The 13,360-nt window shown below is 39.0% G+C and overlaps 1 protein-coding gene across 1 annotated transcript; it reads right to left on the minus strand.

Annotated features, from left to right (window-relative positions):
- Window positions 1-1,078: 1,078 nt before the first annotated feature.
- METTL16 (methyltransferase 16, RNA N6-adenosine) lies at window positions 1,079-13,332 on the minus strand. Its single transcript, XM_088535776.1, has 9 exons — window positions 13,195-13,332; window positions 12,851-13,050; window positions 11,086-11,226; window positions 8,957-9,072; window positions 7,924-8,066; window positions 6,571-6,640; window positions 2,956-3,045; window positions 1,873-2,046; window positions 1,079-1,783 (listed from the first exon to the last, which is right to left on the minus strand). The coding sequence occupies exons 1-9, from the start codon at window positions 13,320-13,322 to the stop codon at window positions 1,166-1,168; spliced, it is 1,680 nt and encodes a 559-aa protein (XP_088391902.1). The 5' UTR covers window positions 13,323-13,332; the 3' UTR covers window positions 1,079-1,165.
- Between the last annotated feature and the right edge of the window lie 28 nt (window positions 13,333-13,360).

Genomic DNA, 13,360 nt, shown 5'->3' on the forward strand with positions numbered 1-13,360 from the left:
AAAGACAGGAGCAGCAAATACTTTCTCTTCATGTCCTGTATATTTCAAGAGAAATGGAAACGGTTAGCTTGGGAGATGGGCTCTACGTGATGTTGTACCAAAGCTCAGTCTCAAACACACACAAATGCCCTCAGATTTATGTCCTTCGACCTCTCTTCTCACAGGAAATAAATCATTGCCCCAAGAACTCCCAAGAATACAACTGGTGGTAGAGAGGACCAAAGAGTCACTTGTGGAGGGACAGCTTTCTTTCCAGTTGTCTTCCTTCAAAATAACCTAAAGCCTCTCTGCTCTTATTTGTCCTGCACAGAGAGTTTCTGGTCTACAGAAAGATGAGGATGTGCTCTCATCCCTGACATTAAGGCAAACTTAAAATAAATGGAAGCAAAACCCACGAAGAGCAATTGTCTGGAACTACAGAAATATATTTGTACAGGTTTAAGGAACAGCCTAGTGGAATAGTCAATACAGTTAAATTCTTTAACCCAAACAGCACACAGAATATATTTCATTGTTAAAACTAGATTTATGAAAACAGATGTTCAATAATAGCAGGCACTTCTGTGTTTCAAAGCCATAACAAAACACCAGAAAAGTACAGAATATGGTATTTCTAAAGTAATTATTTTAATGAATTAACACTCAAGAGGTTTTCACTTTAATGCATTTAATAATTGCTCTACAAAGTGAAGGAAGGCATTTTTAAGTCCAAAATTGAGGACTCCTAGGTGCAGAAGGGAACTCACAAGGCAGACTAGTCATTTTCCACATTAGTACTGAAGAAAATGTTTTGGGAAAGATTTCTATTTAGGAACTATATACATTCCTATTGCACCCAAAGGGCCAAAATGAGCAGTTGCTATTTAAAATAGTCACAGAATAAACATATTTCACTGTAACATGTAGTTTTATAACTGGAGCACAGCATCTATTACTTTCCCATCAGTTCATGCCCAATGTACTCCATGCAGCTGTTAAAAAAAAAAAAAAAAAAAAAAAAAAAAAAGGCTAAAAAGGCTATTAGAGAGTTTTAATCTCCATTTTACTACTTTTTTTTTAAAAAAAAAAAGGAAAAAAGAAAAAAGAACAGTTTGTGCCAGCTGTAAGTTCTAGTCAATTAAAAATAGCTTAGAAAACTTTGGGCCTGCCATAGTAGGAAAAAGGGCTAACTAGCAACAAGTCGAAGAATCTGGTTCCGTAAGTACGTGCACAGTTGGTTCATCAAGTCTCTGTTCTGCCCTTCAACCCAGTGCATTTCTACTAATACATCATTGCCTTCTTTCTTCACATTCATCAAACACTTAAAGAGAAAGCATCTACCAGTTTCTTTGGGGTTTTGTCCTTTTTCAGTTGTGAGATTGCTAGCTTCCTCAGAAGGCTCAGGTTCCTCCTTCACATTACTGGAACCTTTACTAAGTGACCCTTCTGCCTGGTTTGCTTCTATGTCCTCCTCCTGCTCCGCATACTCGCTGGGTTCTTCTTTGGCAGCAGATTCTTCCATTAGCTCATCACCTGTGGTCAAGTGGACCTCCTCATCAGGCACCGTGAATCCCATTTCAGAGTCCTCAGGCTTGTTTTTTTCACAGTCTGGACTGCTGCTACGGTTTTTCTGGCTGTTCATCTCTTCCATTGCTTGCAGAACATCTTCAGAAGCTCGTGGAAGTTCTCGTAACTGCCTTATTCTCTCTCGTTTCTTTCGCCTCAGATGAACCCAGGAGTTTTCGATTGCAGTCAGAAACAGGCTAACTTCATGTTTTCCACAAGGAACACGCTTATGTTGAACCTATTGCAGAAGAGAGCAGAACTTCATACTATTCATTCATTGCAGGGTTTAACTAGGAGTATTTTAACATATAATCCTTAACACTGTACCTTCAGATCATCAAGAATCTTCTCTACCCAGGCTCTAACCACAGCAATGGCTTCCACAGCATCCCAGCCAATAGCTGTAGCTTTGACAGATAACTCTTTGACTGTAGAAGCTAGGACCATGAATGTAATCGGTTTTCGGGGTTTTTCTAGTTTTCTTCTTTTAGAGGGAGGTGACTAGAATAAGCAACAAAAATAGAATACCACCAGGAAGTTAAAATGCTATGCAGTATTACTTCACAATATTACTATTACTACATGTACCTTTATACTCAGAACACATATGGAATAAGAGTATAAAAAGTACAGTAAATATTTTCTGATACAGTCCATGTTTCACTTCACCCTAAAGAGTTATTTTAAGAAGCATAACACAAGAGCATGCATTTTGTGCTATCCTGATGGACACAGGGAGACTTTAGCTTCAGGTATTAGTCAGAAAGCTCGTTCAGTTCCTTCAAATTAGTAGCTCTCTTTAAGCTAAGAAAGTGTGGTTGCCTTTGGGACTTGGAGATCAAGTTCTAATATCCTAAATTTTGACCCAACTTCAATGAAGTTTAACTCTTCCACAAAGTTGGTTATTGCATATACCTATATTACAATATGTACCTATATTACAGTATATGTACATCTGAATCCAAAAAAGCAACTGGCTAAACTAAGTTAGGATGAAAAAGCTTCACCATGTAGGCAAATGTAAAGGAGCAATACATGTTCACATCTATTTAGTAACAGAATTTATATGATAAAGTAAACCAAACTCTCTCTTAAACTTTAAATCTAATCCAAAATTGAGAGATTTAATATTAATGTAAAAAAATATGCTACTTGAAGTATACCAGATAGTATCCCGCAACCCACAGGAAGTCTCTACAGGATTATCTTTTTATTCTTAATCATAGATCACACATGATTCACAAGTAACAACTGCTAATGGAATGAGATCCAAGGAAGAAATTCCAGGCAGTCCAGCCCATCCGACATGCCATACTGAAGGAGCAGAGTTTATTTTATTACAGGTCATTAGACACTTCCTCAAATACGAGGCACAGACAATCACAAGCAAACTGAAATGAAGCTACTCACAGGTACTTGTACATCTTCATAGAAACTCCATGCCAGTGCCCACCTCATGGTACGCCCTTGACAGAATTCAGTATGGGTAACTTTAGGCACCTATGTAAAGAAGCAAACCAAGTTTTTTATCATATTAATAAATAACTTGCTGTTCTACTTCACATATTTCCTCCTGACAGGAACAGCAATTCTTTCTAATGTAGCTCACAAGTGACAGCGCCAGCTGAAGCTGGTCAGTGCCAAGCCTGGCACCAGAGATCGGCATTTCTCATCTCTGCACAACCATTTCTAAGTCCCCTGGGAGCTCCAAGTTAGCAACACTCAATTTTGCCTTTTTCAAGCAATGACCCAACACCACCTACAGAACATGTCCATATTCTGAGTTGCAAAAAGCACCTCCTTTCCTCCTTATTCACATAATGCGTCCTGCTCCACATTTGAATGCTTAGCCCACTGCTCTAGCATAAAAACAGAATGAAGACAGTGGCAGGGGCCTGGAAACCAAACCACTCATCCATCACCAAAGGTATGGGCTACTTTCATACTCGGCCTTATCACTTAGTCCCTCCGACAGACTTTTATGTACCACCAATAACATTCATTAACGAAACACAGAAAAAAAAAAGAGACAAAGCAAAGAGTGTTTTGAGTCACTCTCACAATGGCACAAATAAACCCCCCTGGAGGCCTTCAAGCATTACGAAATATCCTACTGCAGTTCCCAAGTCAAATTACTCTAGTCAGCTATTCTTAGCCTTAAACTCAGTGAGATTTAACAGCGAAGGCTGATGAAGACTATGCAGATAAACCCAAATGTCAAGCAGCCAATTACCAGTTCTGGAGAAAATCTGAAGTGCTTATCCAAACAACTCTGCATTACGGTACTTTCAAAAACTCTGCTTTAGGGAAAGGTACAAGATATTTTAATGGAGTATTTCATTTTTCTTCTGCAAAATACTTATTTTCATAATAGGTGTCAGTATTCATTTAAACAGCAATAATCAATACACTTCAGAGGCTAGGTGGCATTGCCAAACATGGTATAAGAGATTTCATGAAGATAAGTGATTTTTAGCTACCTCCATTTTACAGATTAGAAAGTGAAAGTAAAAGGAACTTTGCTAATGTCACCCAAGAAGCCTGTAACAGCTGGAAAACAGATTCAGCCCACCTTCCCCTCCCTAGACCCAAGCCTTTTAATTGCGAGGCACCCAGTCACTCCCAGAAGTAACAACAAAAGTTACACTTCCACTTCAAAACTCTTCTCTTGGTATACTTCTTCCCTTGCTCCATGCAACAATATTTCCAGCTTCTCTCACATTTCTTTGCTGTTCTCTCAAACTGTATTTCCACAGAATGGGGTAAGAAGTTTCCTCTTGCCACCTTTCTGCTACTACAAACATCATGCTTTCCAGAGCAATCTGGGCTTCACAGTGCCAGCCTTCTGCACGTTTTTAGTCAGGCCACCATCTCTAAGCCAGCTCCATAATGCCACCCATTGGGTTTCCCCAACACAATCTCACTTTCTCTCCAAAGCTCCCCAATGCCTACAATTTTCTCCCAAGCATAGAAAATATGCAACTTTACTGTTAATTGCCTCATATACTCCAATTACGCCTCCCTAAATAAAGATGACTGATAGAAGCAGCTTGCAATAACATGCTCGCACACATAGAATCATAGAATCCTTAAGGTTGGAAGGAACCTCTAGAGATGATCTAGTCCAACCCCCCTGCACACACAGGGTCACCTAGAGCACGTGGCACAGGACTGCATCCAAGCGGGTTTTGAAGATCTCCAGAGAAGGAGACTCCACAACCTCTCTGGGCAGCCTGTTCCAGTGCTCTGTCACCCTCACTGTTAAGAAATTTTTCCTTAAGTTCCTGTGGAACTTTTGATGCTTCAGTTTCTGGCCGTTTCCTCTAGTTCTATCAGCGGCCACTACTGAAAAGAGGCCAGCACCATCCTCCTCACTGCCTCCCTCTAGGTACAGTTCTGCATCTTTGCCAAAATTCAAGTCTGAGTCTACACTGCCCTTAAATACTAGATTCAGATACAAAGTTCTCATTATCTGATGGTTTCACATGCATGCACTGAAGCATTTCTGTACAGAATTGATAAGAGTGCTATATACCAGCAGACATAAATATCACGCATTCTAGTTAATTCCACAGTACCATCAGCTCCACAGCTTAAACCTCAGGTCTGCACAGAGAAATAAGACAAAAAAAAAATGTATGCTGCTTTTAAGAAATACCTTCAAAACAGAGAGAAGAAAAAGTGTTTACACTCCATCTTTGGGTTCTTTTCTGCTTAGCCAAGAAATGCAGAAAATGTCTAGACAATTTGAATCATGAGCGGATTTTAGAACACTTGCACTGCTTAACTACCTGAACCACAGCAGAGCAGACACTTGGTTACAATGAACATAACCCCGCCCTAATACAAGAGATTCTGAACCTGAACAAAATGAAACTGCTTGCTAATTTCAACAAGAACAAAACAGAAAACCTCGTTTTTTTTTCTCCAAAATGTTAATGAGGCTTCATCTCACTGTATTTATACTAGGGCATAAGAGTGCAAGAACACTAAAGAAAGTCAAGTACTTCAAATTATGTCTAGCTCAGCATCTGCTCTCGTCATCAAGTTTAGAGATTTTTACTCTGGGCTACAGTTCAGATTTCAGGGAATTAATTTCATCATCCATTCTCCTCCCTTCCACTCTCCACAATATGCAATGACAGATCTCAATCATTTTATTTGTGAGCAAATCATAGAAGATCTAGGCATCTTTGGGAATGCCAAAATAAGTGCTTTGCATAACCTTCTCGCATCAGAAGAGATCAGTGGCACATGGTTCCAGAGTTTACTTGATGCCAGAGTTGAGTACAAAGAAAACAACAACATGAATATTAATATGCAGTTAATATAGTTAATACTGTGTGTATTTGTTGACAAATGTATCCCAACATTCAAAAGGCAATTCAAATGAGAAAAAGCACAGTTGCAAAATCTGGGTCAGAGCAAGACAGGAAATGATGAATGAGGAGGATATAGTACTGGCTCAGACAACAAGCCAGGAAGAAGTCAAAGGTCCTAATAAAGTTTGCAACATACAAGAGACAAAACATAGCAGATCTATTTCTTTAAGTTAAGTTCAACTTCTTCGGTGTCCTTGCCTTTCTTCTTCCAATCCTGCCCCCCGCAAACATTACTAGCTTCTACTGCTAGTTAATTAGAAGAGTAATAGTAAAAGAAATTGTAACTTTTTCATTTTTTTTTTAATCAATCAACTAGTTAGATTTCATGTCAGCTAAGAGCAAGCTAGAAAATGTTTACAAAGGACTCATTAGGCTATTTCAAAACAGAAGTCCCTGTATATTCTAAAAAGGATGAAGGCATGATTCTAAGTATCATAATGACAAAAAAAAAAATCATGATATGGCATTACTTATACATCAGCTTTGGAACTTTAATAATTAAAAACAGCTGCTTTGAGTACTTCCCTAGCAAAGAATCATAGTTTCTTCTTGTAAATAATAATGCAGATAGCACGTGTTCTGGATTAAAGGATGTACTGCATTAAGAGGGTACAGGATACGCATGGAGTATATACAAACTTACCCCCTGGATCCGAAGTTCCTCTTTCAATGGTGCTAAACTGCATTTCTTCCCCAGCATGCAACTGTACCATCTGCAGACAATATATTAACAAAATGTTTTACAAACACAGATAATTTGAAAACAGTAACTTCCAGAAATAACTACTTTGATCAGAAATCTGCAAGTGCAGTAAGCAATTTAAAACCTGGATACAAAAAGGATTATCTGCAAGTATAATGTACTAAAGAATGAAAGTTAGAGTCCCCATGTTATGGACAGTTTCCTCAACACTTACCGTGAATCTTCACACACACCTTAAACTGATCACATTTATATGCTAAAGAGGATCAGCTTTCACAGCCTACAGTAAACTAAAAAGTTAAGATCACCGGATATCAAGAAACAATCATTTAATCTAATTTCCTGCATAATGCAGCATACAGAGTTTGCCTAACTATGCAGCAATATTTATGTTAAATCCCCAAATTTCTGACAAAAAAAAAATATACCTTTCCCAAAATTACAAAATTACTACAATTCCTAGCTGAAGGGGCAGGGGAAGGGAAGGATTCACCAATATTTGTTGGCCAAAGGAAGTTTCAACCTGCTATCCTAGTTCATTGCTTTAGTCCCTCAGTAGAGTTGTCAGACCTCATCACTAACAAAATTGGGAGCCACCACAGTGTTTTAGGCTACTCTTCCTATAACAGAGTCTCCAAATCAGTTTATTCAAAAACATAAACCAAATCACTCCTGCCTACATATCAACCTTATTTTTCCCAAATATGATACAGTTAGCACTCGGGCATATCCTATACTTTGTGCTATTGATTTTTCAGATCAAGAGACACCCTTTGCGATCCCTGTGGAGTGGTGTTGCCAGAAGCAGTGCAGGAACTCAATTACCTTAATTTCACATTTTCAAGGCAGACTTCCTGCCTGAAAGAGTAACATCAGGCTGCTCTCCATCACACTTGCCACTTGGGTTCCTTCCAAGGCATTCAAACAGTGATTTATTAATAGCACGTTTCTCCTGAATCTACACACATCAAATGGGACCAGTAACAGAGTAACCACTTAAAAATCATCCCCGTCTTCAACAAACACTTGTTAGTTTAGCTGTAAACTGCAGGGGTCAAGTGCACCGGCTTTAAGCCCTTTGCCCTTAAACACCTGTAAACGACAATGGGTGCAGTTTGCTTGACGCTCAAGAAGAATTATTTTTACATAATCTGAGAATAAATGTGTAACATCACACAAAGTCAATGGGTACTGCTGGACCACAGCTACATTCCTAACTAAAAATATCACTGGTCACATGATTTCAGGCAAACCAGCAGAAAAAAGTTCATTTAACTCGAATGAATCACTTACCGTAACCTCTTTTTAAGTTGGAGACTATCATGGATAATTCTTTTGACAAATTCTAGTTCTCCCCCCTCAGCCATGATTTCCGTGATCCCTCCTGTGTTTACAGAACTGGGAGGAGGTCGCCGTGGATTTCGAGAATTTACTCCCTGGACATAAAAAGAGTGTTCGAGAAACATTTCATTAAATGTTGAGCTTCTTTACACGCTGCTTCCTACTTTGATCTTCAGTGGGTAGCAAATGTCAAAACCTTTAAGTGTCTTCCACCCATCACAAACCCAGACAATGGACAGATATACATTAAAATATGGGTAACAGCTAGCTGATACTAACTTCTATCCACACTGTTGTGCCCAACTTCATGCTTGAAAGGGAGTCATTCTGCCAGACAAACTTTTCCCTTTGCTGTAACAAATACGATCCATGTCTAAGCCTCCCAGCATTAATCATACAAATGAATAATATCCGAGGAAATTCCCTACAACCTCAAACATAGATAAGATACATATCAATATCATGATAACATGCAGTATATGGTTCCACTACATTTAAGGCATGCTGATAAATAACACAACCTCAGCAATATGAGGCAGTATAAAAGATTTAAGTATTTGACTGCATTTACTAGGTACTACAGAACAGTTTGGAGCTGTATGGTATTGCCTAAATCACTAAGGAAACAAAAAACTGCAGAGGCATGATTCCAGAAACTCATTCCTCTCACCATAATCAACTGACACTTGATTTTACACTGTGAGTAGCCATCTACTTTCCAAACTAATTCTCTAAGATAGAAAGAATTTGTGGGCAAAAAAAAAAAAAAAAAAAAAAAAAACCACACACACACACACAATCTACAGGTCAGCCTTCACTTCTGAAAGGATAACTGTTTTTCATCAGTGTGGGAGAAACTAACTTTAATGCTATTTCATAATGATTTGGGATTATCCATTGAACCTTTCACCAGTGAAAAGGCTTACCTATTGATGCATGCCCACTCACTAAACAAGTTCACATGGCATTCAGTTTGTCAGCTTACCTTTGCTTCCAACTGGTTGGCAAAAAAGGGAGGGTTGCACATACAAAAATCATAAACAATCTCAGATTCTTCTTTCAGTGCATCCATTAGAAGAGTCTTCTGTGGTACCTTCACCACTAGCAGCAAATATGAAGTTTAGTCAGTAAAGAGCTTTACAATTTAGCAAGTGTGCCATAGTTGTTTCAGTGCTTTGTTTTTGAGACAATATATTCTACAAAAACTCTATTTTCTAAGCAATATATTTTACATAAACTTAAGGATTAACCTACAAACAGATGTGTGTGTGTGTATATATATATACGACCTGATTCTAGATTAATATATACGTATATATACACACACTATTTATTTTATATATATACACATATGGTAGCAAAATTAAATGAGGCAGTTTAAAACAATATTAACTACTCCAGCTATCCCGATGCAAGTACAGAACAAAAATACAAGCATCAATTAATCATCACACAGGCTAGTCAAGAGATAAAAACAACAACAACAAAAAAAACACCTCTAAATAAAAATACTTTTTAGATACAGAATTCTGGAGTTATTATATCATAAAATTGTAGTCTTTGGACTTTAGTCTTGAGTGCAAAACTAAGACTGAGAAATACTTTAATATAAAGCTGTCTTTCTTGACAATTTACCCAACATGAGGATTAACTTTAAATCTAACCTTAAAATAAAACAGCATTACTGCAGCAGTATTTAGCAGCACTGCGTACTTTTATACAATTTATAAGAAACACATGGAAAGAGGAAAGACAAGAGTTCCTTTCCCTGAAAACCTTCTGCTTACTAGGGTTCAAAAATTATTAATTAGGGACCAGCCTCAAGAATTATGGCCAGTGTCCCATGGTTTCCCATCAGGCTACTTAATTTCCTTGAAAACTGGATTTTTTTCTTAGAGCCATCAAACATATTTCTGCAGACCAGGGGGACTCTAGTCCAAGAAATGGGAAATTAAATATGAAAGAAGGTACATTCCATACTTATGGAAAACGCATTTAGTTCAAAGATCTAAAGAGACCAATATAAGCAGGACTTCTTGTAGACCTAATCAGTGCTGCAACATACAGATAGGTGCCCAGGACCAATATATTCAGAAGGAAGCCAGAGAGCTTATTTGCACTCCTCCTCCCCCAACATTTATTACTACAGTTTATTATGTTGCTAAAACATACGTTGTTAGTGCAGCAAGCAATTCCCAGTGTTCCGGTTATATTATCCGACAAGAATGATAGCTAGAATATCCACCAACTTTAAATCTGTAGCACTGAAAGTCACAACTATGTCACTTCCCGGGACTGCAGGGACCATCTGTGGTAGGTCCTTGCCCAAGACTCTGCCCAACTGCAACTGGTCATTTACTTCAGCTCATCACCTTAGGCACTGCAACATCACTATACACATTTTAATTTGCCAGAGGTTTTCCCAGGAAAGTCAGTCTCCACACCAGTAAGAAATAGGTGATTGCAACAGTAACAGATAACAGACACTGTCTGAACACTGTAACCATTCCCCATGTCAGGCTTTGGATCTTGACTATTGATGTAGAGGACAGATCAAGAGAAAAATTTTAGTTGAAGGGATACTGTCAAAATCCAGAAGAACTGGATTTCGTTTGTATTTCAGGACTGAGTGATGCGCATGCTTTATACACCTCAGTATCTCCAAAGAAATTCTCCAAGCCTATCCATGGAGCAAGTCTGGCATTTAGCAGCTGTCAAATGAACTCTTAAGACTTAATTCAGAACCAAAGACTAAATATTTCAACTGCGTGGCAGTATCACTTAAATTATCCAGGAGGAGCAATTCATACGTCTTGGTAGCAGAAAGAACATGAACTCCAAGAACCACATCAGCCACAGACAAAGAATATGAGGGGAAAAAAATGCCCAGGATGAAGCTGAACTTTCACATTTTTATATGGCTGGTTCTTTAATTACACATTCCATTCCAGACAAGCTGTGCCTTTCTGGCTTAAGCATGTGTGGGCCTTACTAAGCACTCTGCTTCAGTAAAATCAAAGCAGCGTGTCTCTGGCAGGAACACCAATTCTGATTCCCCACTGAACAAGGCAAAAGTGTCACAGCATCCATAGGCTACTAAATATAACATCAAACCTTTTATAAGATCAGACAACTTATTCTGTTCCACATTCTTCTTGGCATAATTGAAGCACATATCATCTACTTCTGTTGCGAGAAAGTACCAGCCATTCAAAGTTGCTCCAAGTAATGGGTATATGCACGATGCCCCCGTCCCTGCAGGGAAAAAAAAAAGTCATAGAAAAAGGCAAAATAAGTCACTGGTGTTATGCAGAATGTTAATTAGATACTGTTTACAACAAACAATAAATTTCAAGAAAACACCGATTATAAACTGCTCGCTATTTTTTTTTCTTATTAGTATAAATTATTTCCAGGCAGGATAAAAATGTTCTATCTACTAAATGACCGATTATTTGTTGTCTCTTCTATAGGACAGTGATTAATTTATATAGTGAAGGCTAAATATATTCTGATTTTCTAAACAAAAAAAGATGGCTGTTAACAAATACACTTTCTGCATTCTTCTACTGCAGATAATTTTACTTTGCTTGTATACAGCAATCATTTAAAAAAAAAAAGGGGGAATATCTGTAACATCAAACTTTGTTCTCTAATTCACGAAACAGTCAGAAATCAGGGGTGCCAGTTACGCTATTTAAAAAGAGTTTGACAAATACAAACTTAGTCACAAAAAGAAACATATACTAGCATAAAGTGACGACATTTTACAATTATAGCACATCTAGGTAATCCAATTACAACTATCAGAATTAATGAAAACAGATACAAGGAAAAAATAACTCTAATTTTCTGGTGGTAAGAGACTTATCAAGAGTCTTCATAAGAATCATATACTTTCTTACATGGCAGACAAGCTTACTGTACTTATTAAGATACAAAAAAAAAAAAAAAGGGCTGTAATTCTGTATGCTTTTGCTTACTTAACTCCAGCACGGCTGTTATGTTGCTCTTGGATGACTTACTGTTTTTCCAGAATTTGGATTTTCAAAGCTCACAGCAAACTCTAACTTCAGATTCCTCAACAGTTGGGGGACATATAGGATCTGTTTCCTGTACCTAACCACCTATGGTGATCAAATTCATAGAAATTGTTTTTGAAAAAGCTTTCTAACAGCAGAAGTGTAAAAGCTCTCTAACAAGTTCAAAAGCTATCAGAGGAAAGCAGATGTGTCCACACTGGCGGTTGATACAAGTGTCATCTCTGGTGAAGCTCAAGCTAAAAAGGTAAGCGAGTAAGCCACAATATTGAAAAGTTGTATTAACAGTTAAAAAGTAAAAAGTAACTGAGCTTACTGAATCCAAGCTTTGAGGAAGTCAGTAACTAGCATTTTAACTAGAGACAAGAGACATCTCAAATAAAACTCAGGAAGTCTTTTAAAAAAGACAGCCCAACATCCCTTGATTTCATCAAAAATTTACTTTAGCACAAAGCAATCTATAAACACTAGCCTCTGAACTATAAGGGGAGATGCTGTTGGCGAAAGTTAAAAATGTTTGTTAAACTCAAGTATGCCTTCCCAGGTACCTTTAACATAACTAACATAGAACCAAAAAAGCATGGAGTACCAATGTCAGTTTTACTATCTGTCTATGGAGCAGTTAATTCCCTCTTCTATGAGGATATCCTTCTTTGATTTCTAACGAAAAAAAAAAAACCCCAAGAAAGAGACATCTGAAATATCAGAATACCAGCATGTTGCCAGCCTCACCATCTCAATACAGCCGTTTATCACACGTAAGATTTGCACGAGTTTCATTAGCTAGTTCTGTGGACAGCAAGTAACCAAGAACTTTGTTAACAAGGTATTCCGAGTACCTATGTCGATTCCTCGCCTTAGCACTTTCTTGTCTGCCTCCTGATGGCCGATGAGATCTTCCACCCAATGGATGTAGTTCAGGCGCAAAGGGACGGTGGGGATGAGCCTTTCCAAGGGGATGTCGATCGTCAGCCCAAAATCTTCCTTCAGGAGTGTGCACGTCAGGGCCCGCACCGCCTCGGGGTCCTTGAAGTTGAGGCTACAAGGCCCAAAGGAGGGAGTGAAACACTGCGCCCGCCGCCAGCGCCCTCACAGCAGGGGCCGCGGGGGCCGCCGAGCCGCCCTCCCCCACCAACCACCGCGGGGGCCGCCGAGCCGCCCCCGTCCCGCCGCACGGCCCTACCTCACCCTGCCGGTTAGGGTGGCCTGCACGTGCTGCTGGAAGTCGGGGTACTTGGAGGCCAGGTAGGCGAAGTCGGGCGGCTTGTCCTTGTAGCGGTTGCGCGCGTGCATGGACTTGTTGAGGGCCATGGCGGCGGCGGCGGCGGGAACCGGGGCGGGGGGCGGGG

The sequence above is a fragment of the Tinamus guttatus genome, unplaced genomic scaffold (assembly GCF_059628265.1).
Source record: "Tinamus guttatus ecotype Peru unplaced genomic scaffold, ASM5962826v1 Tinamus_guttatus_pri_ptg000646l, whole genome shotgun sequence".
Classification (NCBI taxonomy): Eukaryota; Metazoa; Chordata; class Aves; order Tinamiformes; family Tinamidae; genus Tinamus; species Tinamus guttatus.

Coding starts and splice junctions, on each gene's coding strand:
- METTL16 (XM_088535776.1), bottom strand. CDS start 13,322: ATGGCCCTCAACAAGTCCATGCACGCGCGCAACCGCTACAAGGACAAG. Junction 2,047..2,955: donor ATGAAGATGTACAAGTACCT/GTGAGTAGCTTC, acceptor TGCTTATTCTAG/TCACCTCCCTCTAAAAGAAG. Junction 1,784..1,872: donor AGATTCTTGATGATCTGAAG/GTACAGTGTTAA, acceptor CTTCTGCAATAG/GTTCAACATAAGCGTGTTCC.